Source organism: Hypanus sabinus, chromosome X1 (genome assembly GCF_030144855.1).
Source record: "Hypanus sabinus isolate sHypSab1 chromosome X1, sHypSab1.hap1, whole genome shotgun sequence".
In the NCBI taxonomy this organism is placed as follows: Eukaryota; Metazoa; Chordata; class Chondrichthyes; order Myliobatiformes; family Dasyatidae; genus Hypanus; species Hypanus sabinus.
The window spans coordinates 34,682,232-34,696,315 of NC_082738.1; the positions used below are offsets into that span (position 1 = coordinate 34,682,232).

Genomic DNA, 14,084 nt, shown 5'->3' on the forward strand with positions numbered 1-14,084 from the left:
GGGGGCAGGGTTTCAACATGGATAGAAAACTGGTTGGCAGATAGAAAGCAAAGGGTAGCAGTGAATGGGTGTTTCTCGGACTGGCTGGAGGTGACTAGTGGGGTACCACAGGGCTCTGTATTGGGACCACAGCTCTTTACGATTTATGTCAACGATTTAGATGAGGGCATTGAAAACTATATCAGCAAGTTTGCTGACGATACTAAAATGGGTGGCAGTGTGACATGCGAAGAGGACGTTAGGAGAATACAGGGAGACAAGAGGAACAAGAGGGCAGAGTATTGTCTGAACGGTGTCGAGTTAGGTAAGGGAGAAATGCAAAGAGACCTAGGAGTCCTAGTTCATCAGTCAATGAAGGTGAATGAGCAAGTGCAACATGCAATGAAGAGGGCAAATGGAATGTTGGCCTTTATTACAAGGGGAATTGAGTACAAGAGCAAGGATGTCCTTTTGCATTTGTACAGGGCCCTGGTGAGACCACACCTGGAATATTGTGTACAGTTTTGGTCTCCAGGTTTAAGGAAGGACATTCTGGCAATTGAGGAAGTGCAGCGTAGATTCACTAGGTTGATTCCTGGGATGGCAGGGCTGTCTTACGCAGAGAGATTGGAGAGATTGGGCTTGTACACGCTGGAATTGAGGAGATTGAGAGGGGATCTGATTGAAACGTTTAAGATAATTAAAGGATTTGATAGGATTGAGGCAGGAAATATATTCCAGATGTTGGGAGAGTCCAGTACCAGAGGGCATGGATTGAGAATAAGAGGTCAGTTATTTAAAACAGAGTTGAGGAAGAACTTCTTCTCCCAGAGAGTTGTGGAGGTGTGGAATGCACTGCCTCGGAAGACGGTGGAGGCCAATTCTCTGGATGCTTTCAAGAAGGAGCTAGATAGATATCTGATGGATAGGGGAATCAAGGGATATGGGGACAAGGCAGGGACTGGGTATTGATAGTGAATGATCAGCCATGATCTCAGAATGGCGGTGCAGACTCGAGGGGCCAAATGGTCTACTTCTGCACCTATTGTCTATTGTAACCCTTCCCCATACTTCTCAGCAACGTATTCATTTCCCTAATCTGCATGTCCCTATCAGTGTGCAGGTAGTTGATTTCGTTTTACAGACAACATAACCCTTGAGGTCTAACTTGCTGGCTTACTGTAAGATCATTTGCATGAATAAATGAAATTCATGCATCACATCTTGATAGTCACTATGTAGAAGAATAAAGGTGGATTTTTATATAAGAAATGAATGGATGTAAATAATTCAATGCTGCGTGAATCTTTTTTCCCTCACTTACAAGCATGTAGCAGATGTGGTCAATGCTGAGGTGTGATCAGTATCTCATTGTAACTCACCTCTCCCTGCGCTGAGCGCAAGTCTACTTTACACATATGCACTTCGTTTACAACATGCTCATTGTTTTTGAACTTGATTCTAGTGAACAAACACAAATGGTGGTGCCAACCATGCTGCCCTCACCAGTGGCTCAGCCATCTGGTGTGTGTTCTACACCTGATATCTCAAGATGGCCACAGCTTCCGTGCAACCCAAGCAACATCAACTATGAGAAGTAAGTGACTTCCTGTTCCCACAACACAGCCATTTTCTTAATTCAGAGCAACACACACAAAATGCTGGAGGAACTCAGCAGATTAGGCAGCAGCTATGGAGGGGACTAAGCAGTTGATGCTTCGAGCTAAGACCCTTCATCAGTCCTTGCTGGGTTCCTCCAGCATTTTGTGTGTGAAGATTTGCAGCATCTGCAGAATCTCTTGTGTTCATCATTTTCTTAATTGTTATTTTTCCTTTTTGGACTAAGTGATCGTCCTCCATAACAGGTTATTTTCCCATACCCCTACTCCCTACCCAAAACACTAGTCATGCAATGCAGTCATCCTCTTCCTCTTTTTGAAGTATTTTTCCTAATTGGGCACAGTTCTGCAAGTGATACATGACTTGCAGTATCTGACAACCCAAAGTGGCTCACAGTAATGAGTTTACTGTGTTGACTTGTTGTGATGGTAGGCAAATTGGAGAAGATCCAAGTCACTCATCAGGCAGGAATTGATATGCTTCATGACTGACCTCTCAAAGCACTTCATCACAGTGGATGTAAGTGCTACTGGATGATAGTCTTTGAGGTGAATTACCACGTTCTTGGGCACTGGTATAAAGCAGGTGGGTACCTCAGACTGCTGACACTAGGTTGAAGATGTCTATAAACACTCTAGCTGGTTGAACAGCACAGATCCTTAGTACTCGGACAGGTACACCATCTGTGTCAGATGCTTTCCGTAGATTCACACTCTTGAAGGATGCTCTCACGTTGGCCCCAGAGACTGGGTCTGGGTCTGTGAAGATCCCTTCGTGATCTGTTAGTCAAAGCAAGCATAAAAAGCATTGAGCTCATCTGGGAGTGAAATGTTGCTTTGTAAGGTTAATATTAATCTTACACGTAGAAGGCTACATGTTGGATATTTAATTATCAGGTTAGTAAAAGTGGCATTTGGCAAAAAATAGATTCCAGCTTTATTAACAGTATTGAGTTACCTCATTCACTGGTGCTATAAATGACCTTTGGAGCTAAATTCAATTAAGGTTCGTGATCCTATTTGTTATTCAGTGAGTTGTGCTGGAAATAGGCTAGTGAGAAAATTAGAAGGAATGTTGCCTAAAAAATGTGCACTCTAAAAGATATGTTGTGTACAGCATACTAACAACTGTTTCAATCATGGAGCCCCACTGATCAAAACCAGATTTATAATCACTGACGGATGTCTTGAAATCTATTATTTTGCAGCAGCAGTACAGTGCAATACATAAAAAACTATATGTTGCAAAAAGAAATATGAAAGCTAAATAGTGCAAAAAGAGAGTAAAATATTCATGGACCATTCTGGAGTCTGATGGTGGAGGGGAAGATACTGTTCCTGAAACATTGTGTGTGTCTTCAGACTCCCGTACCTCCTTCCTGATGGTAGTAACGAGAATAGGGTATGTCCTGGATGGTAAGGGCCTTAAAGATGGATGCCTGCTTCTTGAGGCATTGCCTCTTGAAGATGTTCTTGGTGGTAGAGAGGTTAGTGCCCATGATGGAGCTGGCAGAGTCTACGACCCTCTGCATCTTTTTCTGATCCTGTGTAGTGGCCTCCCCACACCAGATGGTGATGCAACCAATTAAAATGCTCTCCACAGTGCATCTATAGAAATATACGGCATACCAAATCTCCTCATGAAGGCATGTCAGCGGTTTTGTAATTGCATCAATATGTTGGGCCCAAGATAGATCCTCAGAAATGTTGACACCCAGGAATTTGAAACTGCTCACCCTTTCCACTTTTGATCCCTTGATGAAGACTGGTGTCCTGAAATCCACAAGGTCTATGGATGTTGAGTGCAAAGTTGTTGTCAGCTGATCTATCTCACTCATGTACTGTGATAACTTCAGGAGCACCCAACTCCCAAAGCCTCACCTTGTGTGCAGCATCCAGGTGGTCAGATGCAAAAGGAAGCTGGACTGAGGGCCCAGACATAATTGAGTGGGTCTAGAATGGAGCGTGTTGATGGCCAGACAGCAACCGAGGGCCAAAAAAATCTCGGAGTGGGAGGTCAACAAAGAGGAAGTATGTAATGGGACTTCCCAAATGGAACTACAGCCCAGAGTAACTTCTTTATACATCCAGTTACTCAGGGAGTGTCCAAAGGTCCGTATTCCTTCAAATACGGACAATTTGATGCAAGTCTAATGTGGAAATCGTCAAGTGTGCAAGGATGATGTGTGATCAGGACTGCCTTGTCAAGTTTCTCGAGTGACACAATTTGACTTGAAAATGGTAGCAATTACATTCACCCAGAAGAAATAAATAAATGTTCTGATGCCTACTGGCAAAGAAAATTGCCAGGTATGATGTTGTGGCCATCACTGAATCATGGCTGAAGGATGGTTGTAGCTGGGAACTGAATGTCCACAGTTACAGATTATATTGGAGGGATAGGAAGGTAGGCAGAGGGGGAGGTGTGGCTCTGCTGGTAAAGAATGGCATCAAATCAGTAGAAAGATGTGACATAGGATCGGAGAGATGTTGAATCCTTGTGGGTTGAGTTAAGAAACTGTAAGGGTAAAAGGACGTTGATGGCAGTTCCACAGGCCTTCCAACTGTGGCTGGGATGTGGACCACAGGTTACAACAGGACATAGAAAAAGTGTGTCAAAAGGGCGATGTTATGATAGTCATGGGAGATTTCAACATGCAGATAGATTGGGAAAATCAAGTTGGTAATGGATCTCAAGAGAATGAGTTTGTTGAATGCCTAAGAGATGGCTTTTTAGAGCAGTTTGTCATTGATCCTACTAGGGGATCAGCTATACTGGATTGGGTGTTATGTAATGAACCGAAGACGATTAGGGAGCTTGAGGTAAAAGAACTCTCAGGAACCAGTGATCACAATATGATTGAGTTCAACTTGAGATTTGAAAGGGAGAAAGTAAAGTCTGATGTTGCAGTATTTCGGTGGAGTAAAGGAAATTACAGTGGGATGAGAGAGGAGTTGGCCAAAGTAAATTGGAAGGAGATGCTGGCAGGGATGTCAGCAGAGCAGCAATGATGTGTGTTTCTGGGGAAAATGAAGAAGGTGCAGGACATGTGTATTCCAAAAATGAAGGAATACTCAAATGATAAAATAGTACAACCGTGGCTGACAAGGGAAGTCAAAGCTATTGTAAAAGCAAAAGAAAGGACATAGAACAAAGCAAAAATTAGTGGAAGATAGAGGATTGGGAAGTTTTTAAAAAAACTACAGAGAGCAACTAAAAAATCATTAGAAGGGAAAAGTTGAAATATGAAAGCAAGCTAGCAAATAATACCACAGTGGATAGTAAAAGTTTTTCAAGTATGTTAAAAATAAAAGAAATGAGAGTAGACATAAGACCACCAGAAATAATAATGTGGAACAAGGAGATGCTAATGAACTAAATGAGTACATTTAGTATTTTGCATCAGTCTTCACTGTGGAAGACCCAAGCATTATGCCTGATGTTGTAGTGTGTGAGGGAAGAGAAGTGAGTACAGTTACTATTGCAAGGAAGAAGGTGTTCAAAAAGCTGGAAGACCTAAGAGTACATGAGTCACCCGGACCAGAGGAACTGCACCCTAGGGTTCTGAGAGAGGTAGCATTAGAGATTGCAGTGGCATTAGAAATGATCTTTCAAAAATCATTGGACTCTGGCATGGTGCCAGAGGACTGAAAAATTGCAAATGTCACTCCACTCTTTAAGAAAGGAGGAAGGCAGCAGAAAGGAAATTATAGACCAGTTAGCCTGACCTCAGTGGATGGGGAAGATGTTGGAGTCAATTGTTAAGGATGAGGTGATGGAGGACTTGGTGATACAGGACAAAATAGTCCAAAGTCAGCATGGTTTCCTTCATGGAAAATCCGGCCTGAGGAACCTGTTGGAGTTCTTTGAGGAGATTACAAGTAGGATAGATAAAGGGGATGCAGTGGATGTTGTATATTTGGACTTTCAGAAGGCCTTTGACAAGGTGCCACACATGAGGCTGCTTACCAAGTTAAGAGCCCATGCTATTACAGGAATGTTACTAACATGGTTAGAGCATTGGCTGTTTGGTAGGAGACAGCAAGTGAGAATAAGAGGATCCCTTTCTGGTTGGCTATCAGGGAATAGTAGTGTTTCACAGAGGTCAGTGTTGGGACCACTTCTTTTTATGCTGTATATAAATGATTTAGATGATGGAATAGATGGATTTATTGCCAAGTTTGCAGATGATTCGAAGATTGGTGGAGGGGCAGGTAGTGTTGAGGAAACAGGTAAGTTCCAGAAGGATTTAGACAGATTAGAAGAATGGGCAAGAAAGTGGCAAATGAAATACAATGTTGGAAAATACATGGTCATGCACTTTGGTAGTAGAAATTAATGTGTATACTATTTTCTAAATGGGGAGAAATACAAAAATCTGAGATGCAAAAGGGTTTAGGAGTCCTTGAGCAGAACACCCTAAAGGTTAACTTGCAAGTTGAGGCGGTGGTGAAGAAGGCAAATGCCATGTTAGCCTTCATTTCAAGAGATCTAGAATACAAGAACAAGGATGTGATGCTGAGGCTTTATAAGACACTGGTGAGGCCCCACCTTGAGTATTGTGAATAGTTTTGGGCTCCTCATCTAAGAAAAGATGTGCTGGCATTGGAGAGGGTCCAGAGGAGGTTCACAAGGATGATTCCAGGAATGAAAGGGTTATCATATGAGGAATGTTTGATGGCTCTGGGTCTGTACTCACTGGAATTCAGAAGGACGAAGGGGGATCTCATTGAAACCTTTTGAAAGTTGAAAGGCCGAGAGAGAGTAGATGTGGAAAGGGTGTTTCCCATGGTGGGGGAGTCTAGGTCAAGAGGGCACAGCCTCAGGATAGAGGGACCCTTTTCAAAACAGAGATGCGGAGAAATTTCTTTAGCCAAAGGGTGGTGAATTTGTGTAATTTGTTGCCACATGCAGCTGGGTGTATTTAAGGCAGAGATTGAGAGGTTCTTGATTGGGCATGGCATCAAAGATTACGGGGAGAAGGCTGGGAACTGTGGTTGAGGAGGAGAAAAAAAAAGGATCAGCCATGACTTGATGGACAGGTGGCCTAATTCTGGTCCTATGTCTTATGGCCTAAAATATGTTGTATGTCATAATTTCTAAGTCACGTCTCTGCATGACAGAGCCAAGCCTTGATGTCATTCTGTGACATTCATAATCCAGCCACATGAGATGACATTTAACCTACCCTTTAACAGTTTCAGAAGAGAGAGTGTAAAATCTAATAAGTGGAACTGCATGTTATGACCTCATGTTTATTTTCCCTCTGACTCATTCTGGGTGGTCTACTAATATAAACCATGATCAGGAAAGCTCTGTTGCGACAGATTTGCCTGCCTGGAAATTCAATTTCACAACATTTTCTCAATTAAAATCTCTCTTGTACTTTTTTTCCCAACACCCCGCCCCCTTGCCCCCACTTAGTGAAATTTTGTAACAACTGTTTCTAAGTTTTGTGTCAGTTTGAGCCACTTGAAACAACATGACTCTTCTGTATCCCAGATGATTGCATTGCACAGTGTACTTCCCTCAGGCCAGTTCTGTCCCAGTGCCACAGAGGATGATGCAATTTCCTTAACAGTGCTCTATTTAAAGCATTGCAAGACTTGAACCACTTGGGGATGCCGATCGTTGATCAGTTCTGAGAAACAGTGTCGGCCCGAAATGTCAACAGCACTTCTTCCTATAGATGCTGCCTGGCCTGCTGCGTTCCACCAGCATTTTGTGTGTGTTGCTTGAATTTCCAGCATCTGCAGATCTCCTCGTGTCTTGCCAAGCTGTTAAGCCTGGAAAGTGACTGAAATGCTTACAACACTTCTCAAACAGTTCCCCACAGCAAAAAGAGCTCCAACAACCCTCGATCTCCAAAAGGACCCTTGCCCAGCTCCCACCTTGTGATCCCCTAGTTGTATTTCCCCTGCTCTTCCCCAAAAACCTAACCAGATCTGTGCAGCATTTTTTGCCAGTAAATTGTTGCAAAGTATCTTTTTCGTTCCAATCTAGATGCATTAGAATTTCCAGGTGACAAATATGCAGTTGCCTTAAATGTTGATTTTGCACAGAGAAATTTTGCACTTGTGCAGTTTTGTCAATATTGCTGCCAGCTGTTACTCCAAATTCAACTTAAAGAGTGAACAGATTGCAGTGGTATCACTTTTGGTGGAAACAATATAAATGGTATGTGAGAGATGATATAATGCCTTTTAATGAATTTTTGAAGGCCTCCCTGGGCATTTTGCAGCCTGTGTATTGCTTTTGAAGTGCAACTGCTGTTGTAGTGTAAGGAAGTGACTGGTACAGGTATGTGAACAGATAATATTGAATCCTTCATGACAGTTCAGCAAGGTATACTTAACAGCTGCCTTTGATTACAAATTAACTGTGTTATTTAAAAATTTTATTTAAAATCTAATTGTCTTATTTTCTAACAGGGGAGACACTCCAGTTGCCCCTCCCATTCCACTGTCTCCAGATATAATGATTGCCATTAACCAGGATGAAGATTTTCCAAATGCAATTCCAGGGTCAGTTTGCTTTCTAAAATGTTTACTTTGATTTGTGACCTTAATTACGACTAAGAATCCTATATTGTGTTATGGAGTTTGTAATTTTAACTCTGATGTCAGTGTAACAAATTCAACTGGATGCTCTGATGCAATCCTGCATGAAATTCTCTGATTCCAGTGTGAGTTTGGGAGTAAGGCTACACTACAGTGCTCCTGAAAACTAAAACTTGGCATCTTCTCACTTAACTGTTTCTGTGGTGGCCTGGGATTTCCATCTGCATTGCTGCCAAGCTGTTTGAGTCAGGTGCCTACAGCTCTAGATTCTTAACTATGCAGAAGGCCTAAGTTTAATTGGGCTTTGAGCTTGTTTTATACTGGAATCAGGGTTAATACCACTGGCATATGTTGTTAAATTTGTTGTTTTACAGTAGCAAAACTATCAAGTTTAAATTTATCGTCATCTGATTATACAACAAAACAGAACAAAAATATAGCAAAAAAAATAGAGAGGTAGTGTTCATGGGTTGGTTTATTGTCTGTTCAGAAATCAAATGACAGAGGAATTGCCATGCTGATGTGTGCTGTGAAAGAATTTAAAAGTATCAGACCTTCTAGTGGCCTCATGCAGATCCTTTTATGCCAGGCCCTCCAAGTCATTAAATAAAACATAATTTCTTACTGAAATCAGCTTCATAATGTTCTGTGCAGTGACTCGTGCTCCAAAATCAGCCTTGCGCCTCTGCCCCTTCTTTCAGTGCTCTTTGAATCTCATTGTTTCAGTAATCATTGCATTAAAGCTTTTTACTTCACTTCCATTGACCTTGTAAATTTTATACAACTTTATTTTAAAACATATTTTATTCATAAAAAATTCTTAAGTATGTAGTACCAAACATACTGTACACTGTCATGCTATTCCCACTACTATTGCATGTCATTAGTTATCATACATTTGCAACCCCAAAGTAAATAGTTCTAACATACAGTAGATGTCCATTAATTAATGTGCAGTGGGAGAGGGGTCTGAAATTGTTACCCCTTATAGTCTGTAATGCCCTTATAGTGGCGGGTGATCATGCACATTGGAAAGAGTTCAGAATATCATAAGCAATGCAGATTGATTTCTGTGTTACTCTTGTTCATATGCCTATGACATTCTTAAAGTCATCCTTGCACTGCTAGCATACGGTTCAGACTATCCACGATTAAACCAGGGTTTATACTTTCTCTCTTTAAAGCTCTGCATTCATATTTTGGGATTTTAGTATTCATATGCATCTGGTATACTTATAACACTGCCTGACTAATAATTTTGTTCCTTTGAAGAAGTCATCTTATTAATCCATTTCAAAGTGGAAGTAACATGGAGGTGAACAACTATTATGAAGGAGATCATCAGTTTGTAAGAAGGTAAGCAGGGGTTAAGATTTTTAAAAATCTCTTCTCTATCCTTCCAAACTCTAAATAGCTTTCTATCTAAAATGTACAATTCCTGTTCAAAAGAATGAATGGACTGAAGATTCTTTATTCACATGTCTATTGTCTACAACTGTGGTTTAAAACTCATCAGGATACAATGTTCTTTCACTCATGCACATTGCAAGGAGATCAGAATGCCATCAAAAATGCAATCTCTGTTATTATGTAGTGCCACTCAAATGTCCATACCTGCTGTATGTGAGGATCTCACTGTGTCGTGGAATTCAGTGCACTTAATTATGATTAAACAAACTTTAACTTAGTAAAATAGAAGTAGGATTATTCATTGAATTCAACAGTAAATAAAAAATAATGTTTCTGGACATCTGTAACTGGGAATGATGTTTATTTCAAAAGCAATGTCACATCCTGTTTTTGTTCTCTTTTCAGTGCTGAAAACCTTCCTACACCTTCTGATTTGGAACTGAGTGCACTTCTGAACATAAACCCAATGGATATTGTAAATACATCTGAGTTTTGAGATATCAGTGAGTTTAGGAACAAGTGCTGTCAAGCACAAATTATACAGGAGCCTTCTTGTTTAAAGGAAGGCTAATTATGTCAGTGATTTGAGCTTCAAATTAAGATTTCTGTTGAGTCCATAATGCAATTTCCTGTACAAATTAGAGATTCACTGTTAAGTGCATTTTAGCCAGCAGTTAATAAGCCATTTGATAAATCTCTCATTGGTGATCCCCCTGTTTCCGGGCACACTCCGAATATTAACTGCATTGCTTTGGGGAGACACCAGTGGAGGGCAGGTACTCGTGTTCAAATCTGTGGCTGGAACAACACTGCTGGCAAGTTTGGGCACCTTGTGTCTTTTAAATGGAAAGAAACTTACCATAAAGTTACTTAGTATAGAAAATTTAGTACACCTAAATCTGCTTAAGACAATATTTTCAGAAATCATTTAATAAAATATTGGATGAGTTTAGGCCAGAATAAAGTTCACTCATTTCCAACAGTTTGTAATGATGAGTTAATACAACATGCTCAAAAAAGTGTGAAATGTGTTGTTTCCTTGCTATAAGTTTAACAAGATGTATTGATTTTTATTTTCAGCTAATGTAGTCAGGTTGATGTGCTGTTTTATAGCATTTATTAAGCCCAGCAGAATATCCTACTCCAGTGTCTCATTCGTTTATGTAGCTAACAAATACATCAGATAAGTAACACAAAGTGAGAACTTTACTTCTTGAATGCAAATAATCGCAATTCAAATTAATTGAAGTACTAGAAATATAAACTATACTAAATCAATATCTTGCATCTGGAACAGTCGTTATCTATTGGCAAACACATATGGCACAGAGAAGCTTTATCTTCAAATTAATTAGGTAAAGGACATCATTGCATGCTTATGATTAATTGATGATAAACATACAATTAATTCAAAATAAGTTTGGATAGTTAACAAGGAGAAACATACAATTGATGGAGCAAAGACAAATGTTCTTATACAAGACTACTGTTCTACGGTGGCAATAGCAATAGTCTTTTTAATAAGTAGTGTTTGTGATTTTGGTGTGTGCAGGATGCAAGTACCAGTGGTTGTCCAGGAGAACTATTTGTGATGTGGGGGAGCGATTGAGAATGACAACGCGCTAACTCAAATTTTTAGTTGACTTGTGTGAGGTTACTATGTAATCTACTTCTGCTTTGCACATTATTCAGCAAATAAAAATAAAACTTACAACTTTTGATAGGAATCAATGATATAGAGAATATTTTAAAATGCCAGTTTGGGGCAAGAACACTTACATTGAAGCACGTTACGGGAATTTTTTTTGCCATTGCAAATTATAAACCTTGTATGGAGGTTGAATAGTTTATTTGGAGTTAACTTGGTTTGTACACAAATTAAGAATATAATGAAGCAAAAATATTACATTTCTAGCTCTTCCTGTTTTCCACGATACACTTTATCCTATCATGAAGTCTATCTAGCTTTCTAATCTTGTGAGGAGTTGTTCTGTATAAATAATCATTGATTCCAACAGGTACACGTTCATTTTCACTTTTCACTATTCAGCCCCAACTTGCAGCATTCCAAAGAGAGCATTCCCTTGTCCCTCTTCTCTAAGTTATTTCAGACTCTCGGTTTTCTAAGAAATCTGCTGGTCACTGGTTCAGCTTGTGATATTACATTGCTTTATAGGTCATTGCTTCACAATGGCTGCCCAAAACGATGTTGTCCATAGATGTAGTTATATGATGTGGTGTCAGTTTTTGTAATCCACTGTACATACTATGTTATCATACTCCCAAATATATTGGAATCTCCTGGGGGCTTTATCCTATAGTATAGGGTATTTTTCCACTTCAAACATTGATGTATTTAGATAGTGTTCTGTATTGGTCAAAAGCATACTATCTTATTTCTCCATTTGTTCTTACCATTTAGCAGAAAATGTATTCTTACAAAGTGACTGCTGAAAACCTTTCCAGCTTGTAAGAAAAAAATAAGAATAAAACTCCTAGATTCTGGAGAGTGTGATGTGTTTCATTTTATTGTTTACTTGGATCAGATTGAAGAAAAATACCCGTCTCTCTATTTTCCACCTTGCTCTCCCTTTAAAAGTGCTGATTTTATCTTTCTGCAGAATAGGTCAACCTGCCCAAATGGCCATTGGACAGAGAAATGAATGTATTTCAATAGTACCCAAGGACCACTTCACAGCAAGGCGAACTGTGAGTGAAGAATTCACTGAGCAGTGAACTCGCATAAATAAGCGGTGTGGTAGTGAGTAGGTAACACACATAAAATACTGCAGGAACTCAGCCAGTCAGGCAGCATCTTTGGAAATTAATAAATAGTTGAAGTTTCAGGCTGAAATCCTTAAGCACAACTGGAAAAGAAGGGGGAGGACACAAGAATAAAAAGGTGGGGGAGGGGGAGGAGGAGAGCTAGAAGGTGATAGGTGAATCACACACAAGAGAAAACCTGCAGATGCTGGAAATTTAAGCAACACACAAAGTGCTGGAGGAACTCTGCAGGCCAGGCAGCTTCAATGGATAGAGTGAACAATCGACGTTTCGGGCTGAGACCCTTCATCAGGACTGCAGAAAAAAAGATGAGGAGTCTGAGTAAGAAGGTGGGGGGGGGGGAGAAATAAGCACAAGGTGACAGGTGAAACCGGGAGAGGGAGGGGGGTGAAGTAAAGAGCTGGGAAGTTGATTGGTGGGAGAGATACAGGGCTGGAGAAGGGGGAATCTGATAGGAGAGGACAGAAGGCCATGGAAGAAAGAAAAGGGGGGAGGAGCACCAGAGGGAAGTGGTGGGCTGACAAGGAGAGATGGGGAATGGTGAAGGAGAGAGGGGGGAAGCTGTACTGGAAGTTTGAGAAAATGATATTCATGCCATCAGCTTGGAGGCTCCCCAGATGGAATACAAGCTGTTGCTTCTCCACCTGAGCATCTCATCACGACAGTAGAGGAGGCCATGGACTGACATGTCGGAATGGGAATGGGAAGTGGAATTAAAATGGGTGGCCACTGGGAGATCCCACTTCTTCTGGTGGACAGAGCGTAGGTGCTCGGTGATGTAGTCTCCCGATCTGTGCCGGGTCTCACTGATATACAGGAGGCCACAGGGAGCACCGGACACAGCACATGACCTCAACAGACTCATAGGTAAAGTGTCGCCTTACCTGGAAGGACTGTTTCGGGCCCTGAATGGTAGTGATGGAGGTGGCGTAGAGGCAGATGTGGCATTTGTTCCACTTGCAAGGATAAATACCAGGAGGGTGATCAGTGGGGAGGGATGAATGGACAAGGGAGTCGCGTAGGGAGCGATCCCCGAGGAAAGCAGCAAGTGGCGGGGGGGGGAGGGAAAGATGTGCTTGGTGGTGGGATCCTGTTGGAGATGGCAGAAGTTCTGGAGAATTATATGCTGGACGTGGAGGCTGGTAGGGTGGTAGGTGAGGACAAGAGGAACCCTATCCCTGGTAGGGTGGCAGGAGGATGGGGTGAGAGCAGACGTGTAAGAAATGGAAGAGATGCGGAAGAGGGCAGTGTGGATGGTGGAGGAAGGAGAGGGAGGACATCTCTGATGTCCTAGAAAGGAAGGCCTCATCCTGGGAACAGATGTGGCAGAGGTGAAGGAATTGAGAAAAGGGAATGGCATTTTTACAGGAGACAGGTTGGCCAGGGGAATCGGTAGGTTTATAAAGATGTTGGTAGACAGTTTGCCTCCAGAGATGGAGACAGATTGAGAAAGGAGAGAGTGGTGTCACAGAAGGACTAAGAGAATTTAAAAATTCTGAAGTTCAAAGTACAGTTATAACCAAAGTATGTACACTTCATACAAACTTGAGATTTGTCTCCTTGCAGGCAGCCATAAAACAAAGAAATCCAAAAAGATAAAAACACAAAATGCTGGCAGAACTCAGCAGGCCAGACAGCATCTATGGGAGGAGGTAGTGACGATGTTTCGGGCCGAAACCCTTCATCAGGAGTGAAGTAACATGGGATGGTCGATGGGGGATAAGAAGTGGG

General features: G+C 41.3%; 1 protein-coding gene across 4 annotated transcripts in view; it reads left to right on the forward strand.

The window, feature by feature from the left end:
- The window catches only part of LOC132384803 (signal transducer and activator of transcription 5B-like), a 161,095-nt gene extending 149,019 nt beyond the window's left edge, over positions 1 to 12,076 (forward strand). For 3 of the 4 annotated variants that reach the window (XM_059956331.1, XM_059956332.1, XM_059956330.1), the window contains 4 exons: positions 1,445 to 1,576; positions 8,031 to 8,123; positions 9,432 to 9,515; positions 9,975 to 12,076. In XM_059956331.1, the coding sequence (XP_059812314.1) occupies positions 1,445 to 1,576; positions 8,031 to 8,123; positions 9,432 to 9,515; positions 9,975 to 10,065 (400 nt within the window). In that variant the 3' untranslated portion in view covers positions 10,066 to 12,076. The remainder of the gene's footprint in view (positions 1 to 1,444; positions 1,577 to 8,030; positions 8,124 to 9,431; positions 9,516 to 9,974) is intronic. The other variant, XM_059956333.1, reaches the window with a different exon arrangement.
- Positions 12,077 to 14,084: the final 2,008 nt, after the last annotated feature.